The 27,905-nt window shown below is 42.4% G+C and overlaps 1 protein-coding gene across 2 annotated transcripts in view; it reads left to right on the top strand.

The window, feature by feature from the left end:
- The first annotated feature begins 553 nt into the window (after positions 1-553).
- GALNT15 (polypeptide N-acetylgalactosaminyltransferase 15) overlaps positions 554-27,905 on the top strand; it is a 30,517-nt gene continuing 3,165 nt past the window's right edge. The window contains exons 1-10 of one of the 2 annotated variants that reach the window (XM_039548517.1): positions 554-723; positions 1,674-2,219; positions 7,991-8,157; positions 8,866-9,070; positions 18,655-18,822; positions 19,428-19,545; positions 20,305-20,499; positions 25,261-25,392; positions 26,429-26,530; positions 27,391-27,531. In XM_039548517.1, coding sequence (XP_039404451.1) covers positions 698-723; positions 1,674-2,219; positions 7,991-8,157; positions 8,866-9,070; positions 18,655-18,822; positions 19,428-19,545; positions 20,305-20,499; positions 25,261-25,392; positions 26,429-26,530; positions 27,391-27,531 — 1,800 coding nt within the window. In that variant the 5' untranslated portion in view covers positions 554-697. Of the gene's footprint in view, positions 724-1,087; positions 1,456-1,673; positions 2,220-7,990; positions 8,158-8,865; positions 9,071-18,654; positions 18,823-19,427; positions 19,546-20,304; positions 20,500-25,260; positions 25,393-26,428; positions 26,531-27,390; positions 27,532-27,905 lie in introns of those variants that run through there. The other variant, XM_039548518.1, reaches the window with a different exon arrangement.

The raw sequence follows: 27,905 nt of genomic DNA, 5'->3' as shown, positions 1-27,905 counted from the left end.
CAAGACATGATTAAAGCAGCTCTGTATATTTTAAAGAACAGCTGATGTAGGGAAGGTGCCAAGACACAGCAGATCAGTCACACTCCCTCAAGGCATTCTGTATAAGCTGCTTAGGGGAGTGCACACAGAAGTGAGACACTGTGCGCCTCCAGCACTCTTAAGGTGCTGTATACCATCCTTCCTTAGAGTACACTGCACTCCTGTCTTCAGGCTTTTCTTTTAGCTATAATGTCTAAAAATGTAGGGTTTTTTAAAATCTGTGAATGTGGAAATTCTCCAGTAATCACATGCCTCCTGGAGCAGGAGCTTTCTGCTCATCAAATATTGCAAGACAGGAAAAACACCACATCCCATGCCCCCAGCATCAAAAGGGTTGGTAACACCTGAGTTGCATCCATCCCTGAACTCTGCCAGACCAAGAGGCGTGTGATGCTGCAGCACGTGGACTGTCTCACCCCTTCTCCCATTGGACAAGCATTCATCTCACAGCAAAAAATGCCACAGTCCATGCTCAGTAGTACCCATGCCAACAGTATTAGCAAACAGACCTCAGAGACTGAGCTCCCCTTTTAATCACAGAAGTTGTTGTTTTCTCTCAGTGTCAGTGGCTGTTGTTCCAGCCCAGGCTTTTACACATGTTGTTTCTGGACTAATGAAAACTTGAAGTGCTGCTTGCCCTGCAATACCAAATTCATGGATGAGGAGACAACTTCAGCCTGCCAGGTGATAATTTGCCACCCTTATGTCAGTGTTAAAATCCCTACAGCTGTAAATATTTATTGGATATGAAATATACTCCAGCTAACACATTATCATATGAATAAATCTAACCTGAAATAAAACATGTGCTCTCCATCTTTTATTCAGTTTATAAAATTCTTGATTCTCGCTCTGCACATTCTCAGCTTAATACAGCTATTCTAAAGTACAGTAATCTGTGGTGTGCCTTGATTTCTCTTCTAATACAATGTTTTGCTTCTTGTATTTCACCTCTTACAGCTTTTGCAAAGTTTTGATTTGATAGGACAAGCACAGTGAGGGCATTAGGACCAAGAGAAAGACGCACACATTGCTCTGTATTATGTCTGGCAAACTGCTTCCTGACTGAGTGCCGTAGTTATGTGTGAAACAAAGTCAGGGACCGACTACTTCTCATCTGTTGATCACAGTTAACTTGAAGCCTCTGAACGGGGGAGAGCTGTCAGATCTGCTTTCAGAGATACAGTGCTTCAATCCAGGCAGCAGTTGGAAACTTTGAAGAAGCAGGATCTACTCTAGAAAGGAACTATGAGAAACGGGATTTCTTTTGACTTAGAATTTTAAAAGGGGAAAAAAAGCCCCAAAGATTTAGTTACTCTTTTAATCAGCAAAGCATGTACTTTCCTAACTAAGCTGGGACTCCGTATAATAAAGGATCTACTTTATCTCACTGGATCCATGCTACGTTTTACTACAGTAAGTACAATATTAATAGGAATGTTGTAGTGGTTTTTTTTTTTTTTCTGTAAATAGAGAGGAAAGCATGAAATGCCATCAGTGAAATGTGAGGGGAGCAAAAAAATCCTCTTGGCAGATAGTGAAAACCAGGGCTTTTGTGCAACCCGAGGACTGGAATCTGAGGAAGATCCAAGTGATATTTAACATGACCATCTGTATCATTTTGTCACCAACAGTATGTTCTTGAGGAAGAAGTGCAGATATGGATCACGTAAGCTGCAGTTTCTCTTGTTGTTTCTGATGCTGGGGTTTTTGCTACTGATGGTTACAACGCTGAATCCACCACCCAGCAACCAGAGCAAGGAAGGGACTTTCCAGCCTGTGGAGTTCAACCCCCGGGAAGGATATCAGATGGACTTTGTGGAGACCCAAGAGATGCTGGAAGCCCAGGAGGAGAGCCAGCAGTACTACCCTTTGGATGGTCTATCGCCTTTCATCTCCCTGCGGGAGGATGAGCTGATCATGGCCGTCGTGTCGCCCACCGGCAAAAGGAACCACAGCAAGGCCAGGAAGGGCTATCGCATGGTGAAGCAGCAGAGCAGGCGGCCGGAGAGGAAGGCAGAGGGGGACCCCGAGTCCCAGCCGCTGTCCCTTCCCCTGCAGGATGGGCAAGGAGCTGCTGCGGGGGAGCGGCCGCTCGGCCTGGACACCCACGGCTTTAACGAGGTGCTCAGCGAGCGGATCGCGCTGCGCCGGGACCTGCCTGAGGTACGACACCCGTTGTAAGTAAAACACCCTATTTCACTTCTGGGGGAAAACCTGCCTCCTTCCCCGCCGCCGCGCCCCTCCGAACCTCTCCTCCTCCAAACCCGGCATCTCTCCTCCTCTAGACCCCGCATCTTTCCTATCGAACTCCCCGCTCCGGGTCGGGAGAGCGCTTTTCCCCGCACTGCGTGGGGAACACCCCCCGTTCCTCAGAGCCAGGGACGCTACCAGCCTCCTTCGGGAGGTGGTTCAAGCCCTCAGGAGTCGGCGGGCGGCAAAGGTGGAGGGGGGCAGGTGCGGGAGGGGGTAGCTGGGGCTGGCTGGGTGAGCGGGGGCAGCGGGGGCAGCGGCGCGGAGCGCAGCGCCGGTGGGTGCCGGTGTCCGCGCTGCTGGGGCGCCTCCCGCGCCCCCCGCCCCGGCCCGGCTCCGCTGCGCCCTCAGGCCGAGCGGGCGGCAGCACCCCCTACCGGCGCCCCTGTCACGGCAGGTGGCGGGGGCGGCGGGGCAGCGAGCTCTCCGGGCCCCCGCCCTTCTCTGTCGGTCCGTCTGTCCGGCCGTCTGTCCGGCCGTCTGTCCGGCTGCTGGGCTGGGGAGGGGGAGGGAATCCGCGCCGGGCTGGCGAGCAGGAGAGGCGGCTTCCCTCCTCGGCCAGGCCCCGTCTCAGCCCACCTGCCGGAGCTATGGGGTCATGGGGCTTGCAAAATGATAAATGAGTCAAGAGTTGGGGCTTTCAGCTCTTCCAGAACAAAAGTGACCCAATGGTCACTCATAAAAATGGAGCCGACTCTGCACTGGTGTGGCTTCACTTTAAATATTGCGTGCACTTTTGGGCACCACAATATAACAAAGATACAAACTATTAAAAACTGTCCTCCAGAGGTGGACAGCAAAGACAGCAATGGGTCTGGAGGAGAAGCCGTGTGAAGAGCAGCTGAGGTCACTTGGTTTGTTCAGCCTGCAGAAGAGGAGACTGAGGGAAGACCTCATAGCAGTCTACAGGTCCCTCACAAGGGGAGGAGGAGGGGCAGGCACTGATCTTTTTTCTCTGGTGACCAGTGACAGGACCCAAGGGAATAGCCTGAAGTTGTGTCAGGGGAGGTTTAGGCTGAATATGAGGAAACGATTCTTCACCCAGAAGGTGGTCGGGCACTGGAACAGGCTCCCCAGGGAAGTCACAGCACCAAGCCTGACAGTTGAAGCAGCATTTGGACAATACTCTCAGGCAAATGGTGTGACCATTAGGGTGTCCTGTGCAGGGCTGGGAGTTGGACTCAATGATCCTTGTGGGTCCTTCCAACTCAGAATACCCTGTGATTCTGTGGCAAGTATTGAAAGGAAACTTCTGGGAGGAAGGAAGGTGGAGACTGTTGTATCTGACACATTCTGTGAACACCACCATACCTGTCAGCACCCGGGCTGTAAGGCCACTGTGAAAAAATGTTGCATTTGAAGCCCCAGGTGTTACATTTGAAGTCTGGAGAACTGAGAGCCAATTGCCCCAGCAGCCCAGGAAGGGCTTCTCATCACACATCTTAAAAAGGATCTGAGGTGTATCTACTGTCAAGCTGCCCCAGGGAAACTTCAGGATGGACATTAGGAGGAATTTCTTCACAGAAGGGGCAATTAAACATTGGAATGAAATGCCCAGGGAGGTGTGGAGTCATTGTACCTGAAAGAAAGACGACATGCCACATAGTGCTCTGATCTCGTCGAGAAGGTGATGATCAGTCAAAGATTGGACTTGATCTCAGAGGTCTTTTCCAGCCTAACCGATTCTATAATATACTTCTCTTCCCAGGGGAAAGGTATGTGGGTGGTGTCTTGCCTCTTGTAACAAAAACTGTTGTAGTTTTCACCCGGGACATGGTGGAAAGATGCACTAGAAAACTTTTTAACTGAGACACAGAATAATTTTTTTTCTAGTGTTCATATTCACATGTTGAAAGACAGCTGGCAGCTCTAATTTAAGGGTACAGTCTCAAAGAAAGAGAAATGAAACAGTGTTTTCTGTACTTATTGACTAGATTCAGTGTTATATTGGTTAACGCCATTAAATAATGACATGCCGATATTATTTCAGTTATTTTTTGGCATGCTTCACTACTAACTCTTTGAACTATGTAATGTTCAAAGGAGGAATGACTACCCTGGTTTACTGCCTGTGATGTGAGCCAAAAAACAGTTTTACTTTGGCAGCTGAAGGGCCGTACAACAAGAGACAGCTTTAGTTAATACTAATCTTGGTAAGATTTAAGCCATGGTCTCAGAGCTCTTGGATGGATTTTGCTGTCTGACTAGTTACAGCCTAAAGAGCTCTCAACACCACAGCTTACAGAGCCCAGACTGAAACCCCAGATCTCAGCATCTGAGGCTGATCTAAATCCAGATCATAAACCTGCAGCAGAGGTATATGTCTAAGCCAGACCTGTCCTTTATGGCACAACACACAAACCACAATGAGGATTTTTAGGTGTAGTTTACTCTGGGGGCCTGGCTCGCACCTGTGTCAGTCCAGTTTTACAGCAGTGTAAAAGGAGAGCAAACCAGAATCAGATTGTCTGTGTCTCTCTTTGGCTTGCATCATGTTGTTCATTACAATGTCTATTATTATTTAATTAGAGGGAATCCAACCAGTTAGAGATGTTTCACTGAATTACCTCCATGGACTCAATCTCCCTAATTTCACTTGAAATTGGATGGCAAATACTTCACATCAAAAGAGGCTCATCCTCTGAGGTACCTTCATCCCTCAAAGTACTTTCTGCTGCTATCAGTTGCTCCAGCTGGGACTGACACTCTCCTGGGACAGCTGAATCAAGCCTGCCATTGTGATTTTTATGATGGGGGTGCTGCCCAAAAGAAAGGTCTGTTTTTCTCTCTTGGGTTTGAGTGTCAAACATATCCAGGCAAAAGAAACTCACGAGGTATCTACAGAGGTTTTAAGTTACATTACAAAAGTGTAGCTTCCTCTGGAGTGCTGTTTGGAGCTGAATCTCAATGAAACATTTTTCTGAAGGTGAGTGGGAGTCCCTGTCAGCTATGCCTTTGCCTTGTTAGAATTGCTCTCTGTTCATTGCTGCATGTGACAATTCCTTGTTTTTCACAAATCAGATTAAATCACTACGTCTCATATCAGTCACAGCCCTGACTTTTTGAAATGCCAATTTATGATGGACAGTCTATGAAACTGCTCCAAATTACAGGGAAGGTATTTTTGTATACCAGTACCCTTTTGCATTTTTGTGAAGATTAGATATCTATATTGCAAGTCTTTGCCAATCTCCATGGCAACTAAGCACTCGCTACCAAGGTTATGTATTCAAGCACAGTTATTTTCAATTCTTTTCCAATTAAGATTTCACAACAGCCTTATTTTCTTGCTATAACCACAGTACTAGCAACTAGGTGCTAATAGCTATAGAATGTTTCTGGTTAGAAGCTGCCTGGTAGTAAAAGGACTACATCAGATCTTTGTTTTTCTTAATTACCTCTAGATTCTTCTGCTTGAAAATACTCATTGCTAAGTCACGAGAGTATTCTTTTCTTGATCCTGATGAAAATGGAAACAATCATATGAAATTGTGAGGCAACAGCATTATTTATTACGCAAAATTAGTAAACCGAGGACAACATAGATTAATTACAGTGTAGAAATCAAGAAAACTTGCCTGTTCATGCAAAAAAAAAATGATGTGAACTATTGAAAAGTATAACAAATTATTTAAATTGTGCTAATTTTAAATTTATTTTCCCAGAAGTGCATCTATAGTAACCATTTATGTGTATTCATAATTAAATCATTCAGACTATGGATTCTCTTAAGTGATTAGTAGCTTTGTGTCTGGATAGTGTCTAGCAGCATAGGGCCTCAGTTCATGAACAGAAACACTAAGTAAAATGCTAATAAACATAGAAATATTAAAATTATATCCCTTACGTGAGTTTCTACTGAGTAGCCAATTGTTTAACAACCACTGTAAAATCTGTATTATGGTTTGCTTGGCAATACATAAATGCTGAAACAACAATGGGCCATATCCAGCAAATCATGTAATTCTTTGAAGAAGTTCTTGCTGCTGGAGATGAAATGAGTTAGGACACTCAATGACTGTTATTTGGGAAATGAAAAGATTTTTAAAATGTTCTTTCTAATGTCAGCAAAGCAGATATATAGACACAGTCTTTGCATATCTACAATGGGCATTTGAAGGCATTTTCTGGAAAATGTGCATCCTCACGCCAGAATAGATGCTTTTCATATGCAGTTTCTGTGAGGGTGAATGGGAAGTGTTTGTCATGTTTAAATGTTTGAGTTATTGTGGTGGTTTAACACTAGCTGGGAATTAAACTTCCTCTGTTCCCCTCTGGTGAGGGAGGGACAAAGGACAGCCTGGATTGAGATAACAATTTACTGAAAGCAAATAGCAATGGAGTAAGAAACACACAGTGACAGCAGCAATATTAAAAACAAAAGTATACAAAAAGAGAAGGTGCTTTGCACACAAAAGGTGTTCACCATCTTGACTTAGCTCTGCATGGCCACCGAGGCAAAGACAAGATGGCAGGGGGATGTTCCTGTGACTCAGCAATGACAGTGGTTATTCCCAAGGCAAAGACAAGATGGCAGAGGGATGTTCCTGGGACTCAGCAATGACAGTGGTTATTCCCAAGGCAAAGACAAGATGTCAGAGGGATGTTCCTGGGACTCAGCAATGACAGTGGTTATTCCTGAGGCAAAGACAAGATGGCAAGGGGATGTTCCTGTGACTCAGCAATGACAGTGGTTATTCCTGAGGCAAAGACAAGATGGCAGGGGGACGTTCTTGTGACTCATTAGTGACACTTGGTTATTCCCGAGGCAAAGACAAGATGGTGGATGTTCCTGTGGCTTGGCAGTGATACACAGTTATTCCTGAGACAAAGACAAGATGATGGGCACTCTCCTTACCCAGTGCCACATGGCCTCCTGAGACAAAGAAAAGATGGCAGACTCTCCCTGCAGCCGGTGTTTCCCAAGCCCAAAACAATGAGAAACAACGATGGAACAAGCTCCCCAACTGGATTGACCATTGCACCACACCACCCACTTCCAGACTTCTCTGCTGTTTCGATTGCACACTGACTCCCAGTTGGGAGCCTCATTCAGCAGTGATTCGTTTTCATTGGAAAATCAACCTGTACAAACTTTATAGTGAAAATACATTTTCTTTCTTAAATATATCTATATTCGTATTCATGGCCCATGTAAGGATCCATGTCTTTGCCATGTAGAGTTGAGATGCTGGCTTCATTCACTAGGATCTTGGTCAGGTAATCCACAGGTATACTGATCTGTTGTGCAGATGAGTTATTTTATTTGTTAGTCTTAATGGTACTGCATTTGTTTGCCCTTTTCTCTCTTACTTGAGAAAATGTGGACATTGGTGAAGGCTGACTGACCTGCTTTATCCCTCACTCTGCTCTAATTATCTTTAGGTTTTCTTTGCGTTCTGGACCATTTCTGTTTGGAGCTCCATTTTTTGAGGCAGACAGAGCAGAAAAGAAACTATCCCAGAACACAGAAACACTTTCCTTTTTTTGTATTTTAGTTTTGATAGTGCCAGTCCCATATTTTCACTTCGTATTCCAGTTTTGGACACCTTGGTACTTCCTTTTCTTAGAAGTGAGTTGAGGTCCTAAAGTGCTTTCCACCCCTGAAGGTTTAGGTGTTGCTCGCAACTTTGCTCTGAGGAAAAAGTAGCCATTTGTACCAATGTTTCCAGTGTCTTCCTCATTTGGTCCCACACAGGTGCCTACAGCAAAAATATGACTCCAGTCTGCCTACTGCTAGTGTCATCATCTGTTTCCATGATGAAGCCTGGTCTACTCTGCTGAGAACTGTGCACAGCATTATGGATACAGCCCCAAAGGCCTTCCTCAAGGATATCATCCTAGTCGACGATCTCAGCCAGCAAGGTAGCTCCCATTTCTCTGTATGTGAATTCTTTTTTCTAAAACTTCGGGGAAGAAACTGTCCCCCTTCAGGAAGTGTGTGAGGAGAGTAGAAGGCAAAGAGGAGTCTCAGGAAGCGAGCTAAGCAGAGCCTGGAGCTGGCTACCAGGTGTCACTCTCCATTCCTAGAATTCAGCGTAGCCTTTCAACTTTGAAATATGTTTCATTTTCCCCCCCATCATTTACAACCACTCTGAACTTTCTTACTTTAAAATAAGATCACAGTGTGCAAATCTTAGGATTCCCACTGGACCAGATCTGCTGTCATAATTTCCAGACTTTTTTGGCTGAAGTATAGAGTGGAAAAGTCCACATTGCTAAAGTAATCCAAAGTGCTTGGGAAAGCCAAACACCTGTAGTATCTCACTCTGATCTGTGTATTTTATGAGATGATGAGAGCATCCACCTTTTGCTGAAAACAGGAGAGGAGGCTATTAAGATTCCCACAGGAATAGCTTCATACCTTGTGAATTTCAGTTTCCATTAGTCTCTACTTCTCTTTGACATTATGCTGCTGTAGAAATATTTGGAATGTGGCTTAGTTGGCCATTTAAAACAAATGCCCCTGAAACATTTTACCAGCAAGAAGTAGCATCTCCTACTACCTGTTTCTTTTCTGTAACAGCTTGAATCAAAACTAAAACATTTCAGTGACTGTTCTGTTTCTGACAGGGCCCCTGAAGTCAGCTCTGAGTGAATACATCTCTAAGCTGGATGGTGTGAAGCTCATCCGAAGCAACAAGAGGCTTGGAGTCATCCGAGGTCGGATGCTAGGAGCTGCACGGGCCACCGGTGATGTGCTTATCTTCATGGATTCGCACTGCGAGTGTCAGAAGGGTTGGCTGGAACCCCTCCTGGCCAGGCTCTCCAGCAACCGGTAAATATCCCTGGATGTGCTAATTTCAGCTGAAAGGGGTGTACTTGGAAAGTGTTGGGTAGTTTTTTAATCCTTCCTTGGTTACCTTCTTGCTTCTGGTCACATTCATTTTATTTTCTACCTTGTCACGATATGCATCACTCTCATATGTGGGAAGCAGGATAGGTCTCACAGCTGATAATGCTCACTTTACACCCAGTGTAAATTTCAAAATTTGTTTCCAGTTATATCTTTAAGAAGTCTTCCTGGTGGTCTGAATTAAAAAGGTTTCAGTCTCAACTTGTTTGTAAATCAGCAAACATCCACCAGAGAAAACTGCTGCAAGGCTCCATTGTTTTTACTTTTTAGCCGTCTCAGTGATGAAGCCAAGAATAAAAGGCTTTGTCCTCCCAAACCAGTTTGGCTGTGTACCAACATTACCTTTTGGCCACCATTTATACTCCACAGAAAAAGCCCAGACTTCCTGGGCAGCCTAGACAGTTCCAGCTAATCACAGGTAGTTTCACTGACCGCAAAGTGACAGAGTAAGGTAGAGATTCATATTTCTGAGTATTTCATATTTAGGGTGGTTCTTGGGCCTGCTCTCTAATGTACAGCTGAGCTCATCTATGCAGTCCTTTGAAGAGATTAAAACCACTATGTTTTAAATGTTTCTAGGCTTACATGTCAGTAAATCTTTTATTAAAGGGACTTTTCTGAAAGAAAAATTTGTACATTAATTTGTCACTTGGGAAAAAATTAATTGCTAGAGTGGATAAAATAAAAAAAAAAATCTTTAAACTCTTACTAGACTGTTAAATAGTCACACTGAACACCTTCAAAGGCTGTTCCCAGGCACTGGAAGAAGCTGCTTTTATGGCTTATTATGTTTGCTTATAAGAGAATTAATGTGACCTTTTAGAAATTATTACATCATTGGAATGAAAACATTAAGAATACTAAAAGCAAGAGTAATGCTGCCCTAAAATGTCAGGAATATTCTTTTCAAAAAGGTCCTCCTTGGAAAAGCAGATTGGTTTTTGTTTGCTGACTAGTTAGATGGTTTAGTATGAATATACTTCATGATTCTTCTGCCTTGAACTATAGTCTTGTTTTTGATGTTGAAGCAAAACTACTGTGTGTATCAATTGGCCAGTCCTTATTCAAGTGTGTTGAAATTGCTGAAATTAAAAGAGCTACAAAAAGTCTCAGAGGAGAGCTATAGTGAAGGGAGAATTACAACAGCAAAAGAGAAGTTAGGACCCCCACCACTCCACTAGTGTCAAAAACTCACTGCCAAAAATGATCCCTGATGAGGGAATGCAAAGCTTCCCAGTCTGCTATCATTCAGAGATTCTGTAACACTGTCACCAGGGGTGAGAAAGGAATTCTCTTCCCCTATAGGGCCCATATGCTCATTCATTCCTCCAGGAGAGCAGAATTTAACAGTGAATTAACTAATGTCTAATTGGATTAATGAAGCAAAGGTGGAAAGCTGATTGGATAATAGTATAGGCTAAGCCATCTCTTTTTGTATGTTGTATCAGTCACTGTGTCTGACCCTGGAAGCTTTGCCACTGCTAATGAGGAGAACCTGTGCCATCCTCCATTGCTATAGGGAAGAAAAAGTCTAAGGCACCTGGCAATCACCTTCTCTTACTGTCCCTCTTTCTGCAGCTGAAGAATGGTGACAATAACACTGACCTGATAAGGAAGTTAATTCATGATTTTTCATAAATTGCTTGTAATGCTTGCCTGGAGATCACCATGGAAATGTAAAGCATTAGCATAGTCAACTTGGCTTCATTTAGCAGTTGAAGAGCTGTTAAATTGAATCGTGTGCACTCCCTAATACTACCCAAGTGAGGAAAGCACAGAGAAAAGAAGCTGAGAGTGACTGGTGAAATATCCATCTTTCCTCTTTTTAGTGTACCAATCAAGCTGTAACTTATGCACTTTTGTTGAAGAGACAGGATGGGAAATCACTTTATCACCTGGAGTGAGTGAGTTGTTTGCTGGCAAGGACAAATGCAGCCTTGCAAAGCTCAAACATTTGCAGGGGCTTAAGGAAGCTGGAGACTGGTTTTAACTTTGAAATTTGTGATTAAGCCTAATTTTCTAGACTCCTGATCAGAGTGTGTCACTATTATTGTGACCTGTTTTTCAGTGATGCTGAGAAATCCTTGCTCAGACTGAGATCTCACTGTGAGTTGGACATACAACAAGAGAGACACTCCCAGTTTTTAGTAGACTGTAGGATAAATACAAGAAAAATTATCCCAGTTTTACAGGTATAAAAGTACTTATACAAAAATACTTGGCAGATATTTGACTTGTTCTAGGTAATGACATTTCATCTCCCGACATGATGGCTTTATTCACTAACCCAATCAAATTTATTTTTCTGAAAAAAAGTATTAAGTCATTCTAAAATCATTGGATATGCACTTTTGAGCACCTTGATTGGGACTAGTTCTGTGAACCATGCCTAACAAAGCAGTGCATCAGCTTAGTATGTTGCCTAGAGAATGGTTCAGTGGTTTCTAAAGCATTCCTTGACATTTTGATTATTCAAGGATGAATACCATAGGTACCTGGACAATATTAGCAAACTACTTGAGATGCCCCACAGATCATTCCATTTGACACCTGTTTGTGTTCCAGGCCAATTCCAGGTGAGTAGCATGGTGGATAACAATGCAGCTCTGCCATTATTATGGTCATCTTTGGAAGGGTTTGCCGTTTCCAGGAGAGTGCAGAGCTGCTATTTTGTATTCTGTCCAAAGGCAGTGAAAGGCAGAGGGGGCATATAACGAACTGTGCCATGAAGCCTTAAAAAATGTGACTCCTTTGATCTAAAAACAGTGGTCACTGTGCTGAAGCAGGGTGATTAAAAAAAAAAAAAATCCAAAACATATTTCCTGAAAATACTGCATGAAAGCAAAATGAACCTTGATTATAGCCTTGACAAGGAATTCCACCTCTAGAAGAGGCCTGGGCACCATAACTATGGACAGAGGGGTGGTTTGTAAAGGGGTAGCTGGCCCTTAGGACCTTTCCCCTGCTCCTTATTGCAAGGGCTGTTTCCCTCTGTGCTGGAGCACTCCCTATACCACAGTTCAAATATTAGATTAGGAAACAGAAGCCTGTGATATTATCTAAAAAAGATTCTCTGGTTTCTAAAATTCAAAGTGTCTCTACTTAGCCCTGTGATTTAAGGTCACTCATCTTTAATGAAAATGCTGATAAACACAATAAGAAATTAGCATAGCAGTGGAAAGGTGTTTCATCATCTGTGTGCTCCCATCAGGAACAAATGGAAGCCTCTGCTTGTAGATACAGGTATAGAAAGAGTTCTGCTGTCCAGAAATTTTTCTGTGTGGTTCTGATTTTACGGTAATACCCAAGAGAGAAGGGAAATATTTTGCACTAAACATGAACAGCTTCTTCATCTCTTTTATTCTGATTCCCCACTTTTCAGTGGCCCATATCCCAGCTTTTTGAGCTACCAAATACATAAGCCATCTGTTTTCTAGCTTCTCACAGGCTTGAGAAAGCATGATGTTATCCATTCAGAGCCCACGTGCAATTCCAGGCTGCTCTCCCTGTTTTGAAAGCCTTCCATACATTTCACATGTAACAGCCTGCTTCCTGGGATTTCTGTGTTTGCTCAATCCTTTTATACCCCCCATTTGTCAATAACACTCATTTCAAATTCAGTAAATGTTCTGCATTTAATGGTAGGTTATGGGAAGATAAGCCATCTCTTTACAATCTTTCACAGTTGATCAGGATCAGAAGGTGACCTATTTTAAAAAAGTTGAGCTAAAGAAAATAAAGATGAGAGTCTAAAGCCAAAGGCAAATATTACTGCTAAACACAGGAGCAATGAAGATTTAGGCATAATTCATGGCTCAGTGCCCTCTGTGTCCAGGATTAAAAGGTGTTGGTTACCTCTACAGATTTTACTGCTCTACATACAAATTCTAATATTTTAGCAAAAAAGGCAGGTTCAAAAAAAATTTTTTTTAATAAAGCATTCCCAAAGCATTCTGTTAGCACTCTGCTTTGCAGAGATTTGCTTAGTGCTTAGCATATGAATAGTCCATCCATTCAAGTAAACTATTTCTATGCCCTAAGTTAGTCTGGAGTTGGTCTGTAAGGCAGTATTTAAGTAATCCTTTATAACTTAGCTTTGCCATTCCCTGTCGCTGCATTTTATCTTCTTATTAACCCTAATTTCAAGTGGCCTGTATTTCTAAGACTTCAGTTAGCCAGCAAGGTGCTCTCAGTGGAAATGCAGCATCTTGTGGAACCAGCTTGGGTCCTCAGTTACTCACTGAAGTTTTGACCGTGTGCAGAAACAGAGAACCTGTACTGCCTGGATTTCTTAGCTACTTAATTTTTGCAAGCTGTGATGCACCCTGAAATAGGTTGAGGAATATACATAATTTTAATGTTTGGGGTTTTGGTTTGGTTTTTTTCCTCCTTATTTAAAGGAGGATTTAAACTGGTTAAAATCTGTTCCCTTCCCAGCAAAAGAAAGTATAAATCAATACAGAAGCACTTTCAAAAAAAGTTTATCCAAAACTTCAAAACAGATACATTAATTAAATCTTCCTCTCCCCATGTTACTTAGTTTAAAATTAGAAAAGAACATAATGTCCACGCTGACTGTAATGGGTCATGGGAAGACATTTCATTTGCAATTGTATTTGGTCAAGAAATCCCAAACCAGGAAATCGTTCTTGTTTGGGTTGCTCTTGTTCATGGAATTGTGACCTTTTGTAGTTTGAGTGAGTTCCAAACATTTGAAATATTTACAGATTAGTCAAACAGTTCAAAGCCTTGCTGCTAGTTGTATTTGAATTTCCTGTTTCTCCCTTTCCTCAGACTCCACAGAGTAAAATTAGAAGTAGTTTGTCTGTGTGTGTTTCATTTCAAAGTGCCGAGAAGCTGCTGTCTGCCAGTTACCCAGTTAAAAACAAGAATAGCTAAGAACATCTTCCAATTACCATCTACTGCAAATTTGCATTTAGAACAATGCTAATATCAAACCATCACTAAATATGCAGAAAACAGCTATTTTAGTTTTTTAAATCATACTAACCAAAACATGGGTAAAGCAATACTTGATTAGGATTAAAATTGAATATTGACCAATTTTCATACAACATCAAGTTACTAAATTCCTCTATTTCAGATCAGAAAGACACTCCCAATACCTAGTTTTAAGAAGGTGTGTTTCTATTGGTTTCAGCAGAGCTACATTGTGACTATACTACACTTACACTAGGTGAAGGTCTAGTATTACTCTTACAGACATACACTTGAAAACTGTTAATCTTGGCATTCTGAAAAAGCTACTGGGTAACTAGCTCTAAAACACAGTTATCAGGTTTTGCTGTATAATTTTGTGGGGAAGGAGATCAGATTTTAGTTTGTTCTGGTTTATGGTTGAATTTAGCCAGGATAGAACGTGACCTACCATGCGAGTTATTTTCAGCTGTCTTAAGCACTGTGATTTTCTATGTCATGATTTGCAGATAGTCTGGATAATTCCTTGGTGTCCAAGCTATCAGAATCCATTATGTCCTTACTGGTATATTTCTTGAATTGGAATCTTGAAGAATCAATGCCCAAACACTAGAACTACTACTGTGGTGCCTATTCTTGTGAGCAATTGCACTGATGCCAGAAGGACCATTGGAGTTTGGAGTCTTATAGCAGCAACAAATTTCAGGTGGATTCCAAAAAAAAAGGCAGGTTTTAAATGGCTGCAATGATGTGAAAATGTAGGAGAGTCTGAAATGTTTGGATCATCTGATCCAGAATATATCTGTGTGTGTCTGTATTTGCACTGTCTCTGTCTGAACTATCCAGGATCAATTCAAGTGGTCTAATCTGCATGGTCAAGGTTTTTTCAGTGGTTTAGTCTACATTGCTTCTGGCTTCTGCTCAAATATGCCCTCCTGATACTTCCCTCTTGACTCTGAAGTCGTAAAATAAACTACCCTGCAGTCATTAAGTCCTCAGTGCTGTCTGAATGAGAATGGATGAACCAGTAGTATGGGTTTCAGCAAACAGCAGCAAACTGAGGTGGGAACTATGCAACTGCATCCACACTCCCAAGCAGGCACTTGTCAGATACTCGTACACTGGAGAATGCAGCAGGTTCTAGAAATTACTGTTACAGTAACTTTTCATTTTTGAAGTTTAGTCATTCAAAATCCATTTAACTTGTTAGATGGATTTTTCCCAGCATATCAAAGAAAAGAAATGCCTGTTTGTGTAAGTCCAGAAGGACACTACCCTTAGTAACTTTTAGAAGCAGGTAGTTTCCTTTGCAGGCTGTTAGTTGTAGTGGTTTGGTCTAAAATACTCATTACTGTTTATCTTCTGTGAGATAAGAATTAGGAGAAATGCAGAGCAGGCACCAAACTTGAAAGAATATAAAGAAGTTTATTAACAGACCTAAAAGAAGGAAAAAAAAATATATACCACCTTCAGAACTCTCCTCCTCCCCCCACCTTCCTCCCTTCTCCCACTGACAATGTGAAAAGACAACCCTTAAGATGTTCAGTCTGTTTACCACTGCCATAATAACCTTGTTTAGTCCATTTAGAAAGAGAAGTCTCTTCTTGCTCATGCTATGAAAACAGTATCACAACGAGACAGCCGCCCACTTCCAAATATTGTTCAGTCCATTTAGGAAGAGGAGTCTCTCTGCCTGCATGTGAGTCCCTTCCCCCGACTTGCAGCTTGTTCAAGGTCACACACAGATAGCAATTGGTTTCCCGCGTTCGAGGGTCCACTCTTGAAGTTTTTTGGGGTACAATTTTAAGGTTGAGCTGTTCAGAAACAAAAACAGAGGCCCTTCTCCTTCCCTGGGAGCAAAGGGTCTTCCTCATCTTCATTGTTAGGACTATCTCTGGGAGCATCTCTAGGAACTGAGCTTTTCTCCTTTCCCATTTGGAGCAAAAGTCCTCATCTGGTTCATCTCTAGGGACTGAGGTTTTCTCCTTTCCCGTTTGGAGCAAAAGTCCTCATCTGGTTCATCTCTCCCTGTCCAAACTTCTCATGGAATTACAGCTGCGTCAGCATCTGCCAATCTCAGCACAGGTGCTTTTGCTCACGAGTTGAACACTCCACCCCCCATATCTTCATGAAATTACAACAGGTACTCTGATATATCATAGCTTCACAACAGAATTTCAGCTTTAAGCATCTCCTCTGTCTCTTCCCTCAGGTTTTCAGCTCTTCACAAGCAATAAAAGGGTTAATCTCACCTCGGCCTTGCAGCTTTGCAGCTGGAATGTTGAATTTTTCTTATCGCAGGTGGAGAGGGGGGAGAGCCGAGCCGCTCCGACTGCCCACGGCAAGGCAGTGGGGGGGGTTCCACGGCTGGAACAGGTCCATCGGCTCCAGGATGGCTGCGGCCCGCTGGCCCCCACACGGGGCCCGCAGCCACCTGTGCCAGCGCCGGAAACGAGAGAGAGCTTGGGGGGGAGTTTGTCTATTCTTAAATGTGGATCACAGAGGTGATCACAACTTTAAGTGGTTTAGAGAATTGTCCATATTCAAACTGGCCAGCTGATAGGTTCTATCAGTTCCCAGAGGAAACTGTAAGCACCCCTTAGCAAGGACATCCCTTCCGGGACTATGCTTGCTAACCTATGACATTAGTGAGTAAAGCTTTCATTAGAAAGGCCCCTGCTGGCTTGAGAGCTGGGTTGTTTCTCCTGTCATGGGTACAAAACTGTATCACAGGGACATCATTAGGAGAATCAGGGAAGGATATCAGCTGTATTATTTTTAGTATCACTTCTTTCCCTTTCTTCTTGAGTCCTGTGACAGGATGCCAGGAACTCACTGCCTTAACGTATGTGCCTACAAATGCTGCATGTGACCATAAAATTTTCTCACCTGTTTATAAACCAGATGCTTGTTTCTAAGAGTGCCTATTACTGCATATTATAAAGGATGGTTTTACACCTGCGCAGAGAAATAAAATCACTTTTCTATTTTAAATCTTCCTGGCTTAAGCTCATCATAGGACAATCTGCTCTTATTAGGAAACAAAACTGAGTCATTTTAAAGCAATCCTCTGCATGGTTCATCTTTGTACTAATCACTGGCAAGCAGTAGTCTGTTTCTCCATGGGCTTCTAAAATCCTCTACAGGAAATGTCAACTGTGAAAAAACAAAGTTGGGAGTTTCCCCCCACTCTGATACTGAAAAAACATTATTCTAGTGATTGTAGAGGCAGAGAAGATATGTCAAGATTACATTAACATCACTCAGAGCTACCATCTTCCTCAGCTGGTTCTGGCCTCTGCCGTGGAAAAGTACAAATGTCTCACTGCACTGGAGACTTCTGAGATGTCCTTTCTTCACCGACAGTATTATGTTTCAAATGAATTTATCTCCTTGTGATTTCTGACCAACATATATGTCTTAAAAGAGGAGATAAAAACATCTACATTTTTCCCCCAAATTGACCATTTCATTTTTCTCTCTTTTTTAACAGGAAATTATTTCCTAGGGAAATAACTACACCAGAATAATTTCCTACATGGATATTCCTACTCTAGAACAAGAATAATTTTTCCAGTGTACTTTAATCCCTCTTAAATATTACTGATTTTTCTCCAGAGGAACTTTTGTCTGTAGACAAGTCTTTGCACTGAGACCAGAGACTATCCTTTTAGCATAACAGAGAAGAAATGGATAATATTATTCTTCAACACTTTTTCCCTGCAGTCCTTCATACCATTTCATTCATACTCTGAAAATTTCCAAATGTGATATATCTTTGACCTGAAAACAAGGAACACTGAAGACTGTTCTGAACTACCAGTTAATTCCAAGATGATGTGCAAGTACACTCTGAAATACTGTGACTTCTTTGCCATAGGGAAATGTCTAGTACCTCTTCTCAGACTAATCCAAATTTAACTGAGGTTAGAAATGAATTCAAGGATTGCCACTTACCATGTAATGGCCCTGTTCTTGCTCTTAAAGGTAGATTCCACACTCTGACAGTGCATTTGCAAGAGCATTCTAAGATTGCGATAAAATACAGACACTGCCTTATGAACCCAATAATAAATGTTTTTTCAAAGCAGCCATCAGAACAAACTAAGAATACGTGCACTCTTCATTGGCCTGAAGTGACAAACTCATTAAGTGTGTGCAATATCTACAGGAAAATCAAAGGATGGTAAAGTGTGTGAGACCAAAACCATCTTCTGCTATAAACTTTGCATGCATGCAGAGCCTGTAGCACCAGAGATTGGGGCCTCCATGTGAAATAGCTTTGTAAGAATTCTGATGGTTAACTCAGAACAAAATCCTGGATAGCTTTAAATAACAATTCAAGGTACAGGGTATCAGTAAATTATTGATCTGTAAATTCCTCACTGCATGCTCAGTATTCCCATGTGCTGAGCACCTGAGCTCCTAAAAAAGAAACTAAGGGCACTCAGCATTTAGAGGAGTGCTTGTGCTTGACAGTGTTAAAGAGGAGAGCTAATGTTTACTAACAGAGTAATGAACTTAATTTATGCTTTGGTTTTGGAAATAAATTGTATTGTCTTTTTCAGAAACAGTGTCGTTTCCCCTGTCATAGATGTCATAGACTGGAAGACTTTTCAATACTATCACTCTGTGGGCCTGCATCGAGGTGTTTTTGACTGGAAATTAGATTTTCATTGGGAAGCAGTGCCAGAGCATGAAGAGAAGGTACGACAGTCTCCCATCAGCCCTATCAGGTAACAGTCCATCAGACAATGTGCCTTGCTGAGCTCAGCAGCAAAACTGTACAGTTTGGGTCATCCTGTGTCATCTTCCAGCTAACAGGAGAGAGGTGTGGTTTACTTGCACATGCTCAGTTAATAATTCTGAAGGGAGCTTTTTTGTTTGTGCTGTTTGTTTTGGCCTTTAGTAATCATTCTAACTAGATTGGAGTCATGCTTTCAATGTGACAAATACTTTCCACACATCGACACAACTAGTGTACAACCTAACCAGACAAGGTGTGGAGGTTTGTAGGGAAAGCAGAAGACGGGTCATACAGAGTTAAAAGCGATGTCTTAATCATTATCTCTTTGTCTCTTGTTTTGGATGTACGTGTGTGCAATGTTCCCCACTGTTCTGAGTCTTATTTGATAATTCAGCTCTTAGCTCCCTTCCCCAAGCAAATCCTAGAATAACGCTCCAGTTGTTCTTTATTTTGGTTAGATAATCAATTAATCCAAGCATATATGGAGCAGTATTCAATAATTTTGGAATTAATATGGAAATGGTGGAATTTTCATGCTTTGCGTAAACCCTTATCCAAAACTCAAGGTGTTCACTTCCAAACTTTGCTACCCAGGAGTCCTGCGGTAGCTGGTGCAGTGGTGGCCATGGATCGACATTACTTCCAAAATACTGGAGCTTATGATTCTGACATGACCATGTGGGGAGCAGAAAACCTGGAACTATCTATTAGGGTAAGGATCTTAATTAAATAATCAAGCTGTGATAACTATTGCAATGTTAAGGAACCTGAGTGAAAGGCAAGAAGATATTTGTAAAAAAAGTACAGAACATGTTGGGTTATGGAGACTACAACCTTCCCTGCAGAAATCTATCCCCATGCTCCACAGCCTGTTAGGACTATACAAGAACATGCAGCTGCTGTGAGTTAGGAGCATTATGTCAGGAGAAGGAAGCTTTGCTGGCTATCACTATCTGCCTGAGGCCTGAGTCATTGCTTTTGGCACCCTCTGAAAGCTGCCTCTTCTATTCTGGCATGTTAACATACACCAAAGGGAGAGTAGCTTTATTTCTTTGCCAACCTGTAGTTTTAATAGAAAATCATTTATATTAAATCCTCTGCATTGATTTTTCCTGAATACAAAGAGTAACTGATACTAAAAACCAATGAAAATTGCAGGCACAAAGGGCATAGTGTCTTTAATGTCGCAGACAAGAGAAGGTGTGCACCCAGATCTGTTCACCACTCTGTACTGTTTGTGCAAAGAAAAACATAAAAGCATATAAATAGCCATACTGGGTCAAATCAGAGGTCTGGGTGCCAAGTATCTTCTCTGTGAGTGTGGGGAGCAATGTATGAAGAAGCATATAATAATGCTCCTGCTCTTTCCAGGATTTCCTGAGGCAGAGTCTAGAGTAAAGGAGCTTCTCCATTTCAGATAAAAGTAATCTAAATAAGGTAATCTCTTTTTGTGCTTTCACCTGTGTTTCAGACCTGGCTCTGTGGTGGCTCTGTAGAAATTATCCCATGCTCCCGAGTGGGGCACGTCTATCGAAATCACTTCCCCCGTGCTTTCTCCTATGAAGAGGCCATTGTGAGGAACAAAATCCGAATAGCAGAGACCTGGCTGGGCTCATTTAAAGAGAACTTCTACAAGCATGACACAGTGGCTTTCTTAATCAGCAAGGTAAAGACATCTGTAGAGGTTTCTGAGGTTTGTGTTGAGATAGGTGAAGGGAATGGAATAGGAATGGGGGTGTCTCTATGCAGTCAGGTGCAGGGGATAGTCTTTTTATTAAACCTTCCAATGAAAAAGCTGTCAGATCAGGAAGGAGAGGGAGAAGCTTGCGCCTAAGTTCAGCCTTGTGCAGAAGTTATCAAATTTTGTGGAGTGTAACCTCTTCTCCAAATGACTCCTTCTTCAGCTTCCCCAACAATCTGTGGTTTGCTTCTTCACTGATAGTACATAGAGGGTTGTGGTGCATCTGAAGTGGGAGCTTGCAGCACTGTGTGCTCAAAGGACCCTCCTAGAGCGTCATTTTTGTTACTGAAGGAATTCCTCATATGGCTCCTGAGAGTATTCAGTATTAGTCACAGGCATGTGGCAAATTGTAGTGTCTCTCCTACTGGAAGGGAACATATCTGAGTGGTCTAGCGACAATAAAGGTGTGGTTTTTTCCTGAACTGACATATCCAGAAGTAACTGAACTGAGAAAGTCAGATATCAACACACCCCTATTTACAAGTTATGTTTTCATTAGAAGCATTGCACAGACATCTGATTAGACATTCCTCCAGGAATTTGGATTCCCAGCCACCTGTAAGCTAGGACAGGCTTGCAGGCAGGTGTGTGGTGTAGTCCTGGCATGCAACTACACTTGAACCATCTGCAGGTTACACACAGTCCAATAACTACAGAACAGCCACACTTGTTTTTTAAGCCACTGTACAGTACAGGGGTGGTCAAGAACTGTATATTCCTTGTATTACAAACCAGTGGATGTTTGTTTATTGGGAGTCTTGCAGCTGTGGGGAATGTTGTTGGTGTAGTTAATGTTGTTAATAATGTTGCTGCAGTTCTCAGGAATTCTCTGGCTCCAGTACCTTTTCTTGTAATCATATCCTTCCTACAAAGCAGTGGACAACCTTGTGAGCAGTTTTGAATGAAAGTGTATCATTCATCTTCCTGTTCATTTACCAATGCTGCGCTTTTAAGGAGAAAAAGATTGACTAAAAGCATTTAGGCAGAGCATGGGTAGGTGCTCTGCAAAGTTTCTCATTCATATTTACTCCTGCATTTCATAGAATCACGGAATCAGGGAATGGTTTGGGTTGGAAGGGACCTTAAAGATCATCTAATTCCAACTCCCCTGCCATGGTCAAGGATGCCATTCAGTAGATCAGGTTGTCAGGACCCCATCCAGCCTGGGAACACTTCCAGGGATGGGGCATCCACAGCTTCTCTGGGCAACCTGTTCCAGTGCCTTATCACCCTCTGAGTAAAGAATTTCTTCCTAATAACTAATCTAGACCCGCTCTCTTTCAGTTTAAAACCACTACTCCTTTTTATAGGCCCCCTTTAGGTACTGGAAGGCTGCTCTAAATTCTCCCTGAAGCCTTCACTTCTATTCAGTTTCATCATGTGATCCCCAGCTTCCTGTAAGGGAAGATCCTTATAGAGGGAGTGACTTCATTCCCCCTCCCCACTCACTCAGAGGATCAGGGTCTTGAGAGAACAGAGAGCCTGACTGCCAGCAAAGACTGAGGAATACAACTGATTGAGTACCTCAGCCTTCTCCATATCAGTCACCACCAGTTCACTCTTGGTCATTGGTGGGGAGTGGGGGTACACTCTCCTTGTCCTTTCTTTTCTGAGCTATGTACTTATAGAACCCCTTCTTGTGATTCTTCATGTCCCTTGCTAAGTCCTGTTCCAGCTTTGCCTTGGCTTTCCTGACCCTATCCCTACACATTCGAACCATATCCCTGTACTTTGCTCAGGTCACCTGTCCCTGCTTTCACTGTCTGTGCATTTCTTTCTTACTCGTCAGTTTGAGGAGCAGATCCTTGCTCAGCCATGCCAGTTTCTGGCCTGCCTTGCTCAATTTCCTACACACTGGGATAGAGAGTTCTTGCACTGTAAGAAAAGTAGCTCTAAAGAGCTGCCAGCTCTGGTCAGCACGTCTGCCCTTAAGGACAGTTTCCCAGGGGATCTCCTTCACCAGCTCCTTAAACAGCTGGAAGTTTGCTCTTGCAAAGTTCAGGGTCTTGACTTTGCTCCTCACCAGGCTCACACTCCTTGAGATCACAAACTCAACAAGGGCTCGATCGCTACGGCCCAGGCTGCCACCAGTTCTGATGGCTTTAATGAGCTCATCCGCACTGGTGAGCACCATTGGCTCCAGTAATGCCTCAGTCCTGCACGCCTCAGTCATTCAGGGCTGGCCATCACCCAAGAAAGCCAAATCCAGCAGGAGCTGCATTATGGTGGGGAGAGGAAGAGGGCTGTATATTGGTATGACTTCTCTCTTGTCACCTAGTCTGACCTTCGTATGTTCCACCAGTGGATCTGCCTCTCTCTCCAGTCAGCCTGCTAATTGTAGAGTCTGAGACTATTGTGTTTCCCTTTTTACTCTATTTTCACATCATTTTAAAAGATCCTACCTGCTTGTCTGTGTTACAGGTTTGAACTCCACTGGCCAGGAGCCTGTCAATTGACTCACAAAGGGTTATAGCCACTAGACCAAGCCTTTTAAAATGGGCAGTGAGGTTTTTAAATAATTTAATAATTCCCTGAAGGTTTTCCTTGTCAGCTCAGAAGCAATTTTCTCTACTAAAAAGTACAGTCACCAATGATACAATTTGCTAGCTATAAGCAGCATGACCTTTTGCCTGAGTTTATTCTAGCCAGAATAGTTCCAGTCCTTCTGAATATGATGCTCCCTCAAATGATCAATTTAATGATCTCTGTGTGCAGCATACCGTAACATAAATGGCCCTTTCTGTGTGTTCCTTTCTTTCACAGCCGATGTTTTCAGCCTGTCAGTGCAGCGGGATGTTATTCAAAAGGCACAAGCAAGCAAGGACATTATTGCCACTCAGCTGCAAAGGGCCCTGGGGGGATTTATGGCGCTGAGAGGGTGAGCAGAGCCACCTATGGGCCACTATCGAATTCTCTGTGAGCCGTCCCCACCACCACTGCTCATGGCAGAAAACAACCAGTGACCCCCATTTAGGTGGCTTTATACCCTTCTTGGTTTATGGTCTGAATCACGTCTTGCATAGGATGCCCACGGTGTGAGCATTAAACAGATGAATGAGGCCCTTCCCAGCTCTCTTCTACTTCAGCCACCACCTCTTTTGCTCCTCTTCTTGGGTGGTTTGCATATTTAATTTACAAGCAGTTTCCTTTAAGGTTGGTTTACAGGGACAATGACTTTCTTTACATTATTTACACCATTTATTTGATATCAGATGCAGACTGTAACTAGTGTGACAAAATGAGATTTACTGCCATTGCCTTCTTCAGCCAAAGCAGACTCTCATGAGAAACATCTCTTTTTAGGGGAAGCATTTTAATTCTCTCTTCCCCCTTTCCAGGAAAACCTCTAGAGGACAGGTTTGTGTGGTGCAGAATTGCTAAACTTTGTTGTTATGGTTATTGAATCTAAGACTGACACTGAAGTCTGAGGTTCTCTTTAACATACTGCAACTGTTGAGCTTTGCCTGTGGAGTTTACAAGGGCTGGCAAACAGTGCCACATGGAATGATTGATCCCTGCCTTTAGAGACTGATATGTCAACCTTTGATCTCCAAGGCCCTTCATTTGTCAGTGTTTTCCAGGCTGCAAAGTCCTTTTCTTTCTTTCTTATGGATATAGAGAAATAGCTGGTCTGAGAAAAAGTTATTTACAGGCAATTCTCTGCTTATGTTGCCAATCTTAATTTTTGACGAAGAAATCCAGACCAGTTTCCTGGAATCTCATCCCAAACTGCATTTTTAAAAAGTAGAAACATGAAGGGGGAGATCTACTGCTGGCAAGAGAGAAGAGAGTTTTAAGGGTTGTTAGATGTTTTTAATATTTGGGCACTGAGAGATTTAGAAAAGTGTTTTGTGTGGTTTTGAAACTGAAGAATTAGACACGTAAGTGCTTAGAGGTGTTGAGAACCCTGTTAGTCATCATTAGTGCTAAATACCCTCAAATATTCAGACTGTCAGTCCTTTGCAGTGCAGATGCCTGTAGCTGCACCAAGGGTTGAAGGCATTTGTCTTTTTTCATAACAGAGTTGCTACCAGGAAAGTTGAAAGTTGATATTGTGTCTTTATAATTCAAGAAAACAGAGAAATCATAGGAAAAGTTTTATGCATTTATAGCTGTAAAACACCTTTGTTCATTAGATTTAGTAACTGTCAGATAATAGATAATAGGTAATAGACTATATTTTGGGCTAAATTCTGTCATCACGTATTCCCTCTGATCATAGAGGACTGACAGTAACTGGGCTGTTAAAGGCCAGGAAATTGAGTTTTTATCAGCAGGAAAAATTCTGTACTAAACGGCAATCTAATACAATCCCACTGAATTTCAGTGCAACAAGTATCCAACTTGGTCCTGACTTTTTAAAATAAAAATACGACAAAGACTGACTTATCTTGCAGTATAATAATCATTTTTAGAGGAAATACTTATTTTCACAATGTATGCTGCTTCCGAAACACTGCTGTCATAATACCAGACTTTGTCTGTTTTAGCACAAATTTTGAGGAAGGCTATAGCTGAACCTCCGCCTTTGCATACTCATAAGAGATACATATCAATAATTATAATATTCAGGATAGAAAAGGTGGTAGAAATAATTCCTGTGAAGTCATTTCCACTCCTAGCATCTCTAACACAAATACACTAGTACGCTTGTTGCCCTTATGCTTTCTCCCTTTCCCCATAAAGGCAGAGAAGCCAGACTGCACCGAGCGCCTTCAGCTACAGAAGAGACTGGGCTGTAGAAATTTCCAGTGGTTTGTATCAAATGTGTACCCTGAACTCTCCCAACTTGGAGACACACCAAGATTCTCTGGCAAGGTAAGAAAAAACACACTATAAGGAATGATCTTTTTTTTTGCATTGTTCAGTGTCACTTCCATATCCTGAGTACTTGGTCCAAACAGGCAATGCAGCCAGGGTGGGGGGAGAAAGAAAAAGAGACAAAGAACTGGCCCAAATTCTCACATAAATGTTGAAAACCAGCCGGGAACTGAACCCAGAGTGTCTGACTCAGTTCAGTGTCACAGCTCAGAGGATCCTAACCTTAGGTTCTTCAGGTGCCATTAGTAAAGGAAAAGAACTGTGTTGCCTCATGCAGATGGCAACACCAACAGCAGCTGAGATATCTCTGTGCTGACCCACGTGCACAAAGAGAAAAAAGCATTTCTTCAGTCCTGCCCTTCCCCAAGGACAAGTGATAGTAACAGCAGTTCCCTGGCTGACTGTGTACAGGACAAAATATTCTTAATGTCTGGAGGTTTTTTTAAACACAGAGTTGATAATTATAATTCATTAAATATGAATTTATTCCCAGCAGCCTTACTGGAAGGGAGTTTCCCCCAACAAGGCAACAAGGTCTACCAATTAATTCGCACTCTGCTATCTGTAGCCAGATTTTACTGTATCATTTTACTATTTTATCTGCTCTTTATTTTCAAAGTAACTTAAGAAAGTGTAAGAACTGAGTGTGGATCACAGGAATTGTCACATGTTTCTTTTCTTCTGGAATATCTTGTGTTTTTTCTGACTACAGTGTCCAGTTGAAGTGCAATTTTCCACCAGCATAAAAATTTTGATAGCTTTCTTTTAATTATCATAATAGTTAAACCCAGAAGTGGATCTCTAATTTAAACAAAACTCAATGGGTAACACTGACCCTTGGTGAAACTCTGCCTTTTATATAGCATCAGTTTGCAAGACCAATATGCAAGATCAAGTCTGAAAGAAAAAATATAGTGCCTGATTTATGAACAAAATCATATCTCATAAAGGGATACAATGACAAAACTGTTAGCTGAAGGATATTTTGTTTGTATCCAATTGTGATTTATTTCAGTATAACCTTTACTTACAGCTTTACAGTACTGGTGTTGGCTTCTGTGCAGATTACAGACCTGGAAGAGCCACTGCAGAAGGCTCTATTGAACTCTCCCCTTGCAGTGACAGCCTCACCCAGGTAATGCATACTTTGAGTACATCGGCACTGTGTCAGATCTAGGGAGCCATGCAGAAGACAGGCACTCCAACATGTGAGTGGCTGGGTTGACACTAGTGGAAATACTGGCGTGTTCAAAATTAGGCATGTGCTAAGGCAACGATGCCCACTCTTCTACAGCGGAGTGCCACTTGAAAAATGCCAATGTCCCACCTGTCACTGAGGCAGATACCCACACTTTGCTCCAGAAGACATCATTAAGTGCTCATTTGTTTAGTATATTTGGTAGTGTCTGGGGAACAGAAAGCCTGTGAGCAAAAAATATGTAACAGTTCCAGAATATTGGGGATGAGTTTCCCCATTAGTGACTCAATCTGAAGATTAATGCCTAAACTGCAGTCTAAGGCAGGAGGTAAATTAATGTAGACTCCCAATCTAGCATTAGTCTAGCAAATTTATGCAATAAGAGAAGCCAAACCAATACAGACTGGCTGCAGATATTTACTCCAAGTCCCAAGCGAGTTTTGCTGCTCACTCTGAGCTCAGGATAAGCTGCAGGCACATTTCAAACTGCAGTGTGTGAAGACACTGTGAGAAACACCCTTCTGTTCAAATATTTATTTAACTGGAAAATTTTATGGCAGGGTGGGTTTACGTTATACATAATCATAGTTCACAAAGCCCTTTTTTAGGTAAATAGTTATGCCAGAATTAGCTAGCAGGGAGGACTGCTTTGAAGGGTCAAGGCTGTTGGGTCTCTGTCACTCATGTTTGGGTTGCATCTTAACAAACATGTACAGGAAATTGTCTTTAGAATTAGCATTTAAAAATGAACTGGGATGTCCATCCGTCACTTTTCAAACAAACCCTCCCTTTTCCAGCACTTTGAATATAACAGCGTGAAGGAAATCCGGCTTGGTTCTGCTCCGCTGCTTTGCTTTGATGTCAGACGTGGGAAGGTTATCCCTCAAAACTGTACGAAGGAGACAGACAGCAGCAACCAGCACTGGGATGTCCAGGAGGTCAGTAGTGGCTCTGCCATGGGGGAAAGGCAGCTGATGGTGACTGTGGGATCATTGTGGAATCACTGTGATTTCAGGATTTGTGTGTGAGGAAGGGATGAGGTATTTGAAGGGCATGTTTCACTTCTGTACCTTTTTCACCCAGAAAAATTAGGATGTCTCTTGCCCATTTACACTGTCAATGTGAAATACATTTAGTTTAGAAATACGAACTACAGAAATCCTACCTGAATTCCTATGTCTTGCTGGCCTTATAGGAAGAGAATCAGAATCAGGGGTTGTGAAAATAAGAGCAGGGCAAATCCTTTCCCATTTCTTTCGGATTGAGGAAGGGTTTGAAAATCCTGACCCCTCCCAAATGAGAGCCCTTTGTG

The sequence above is a fragment of the Corvus cornix genome, chromosome 2 (assembly GCF_000738735.6).
Source record: "Corvus cornix cornix isolate S_Up_H32 chromosome 2, ASM73873v5, whole genome shotgun sequence".
Lineage (NCBI taxonomy): Eukaryota > Metazoa > Chordata > Aves > Passeriformes > Corvidae > Corvus > Corvus cornix.
The sequence above is the reverse complement of the archived record's forward strand: the minus strand, read 5'-3'. Positions and strand labels throughout refer to the sequence as shown.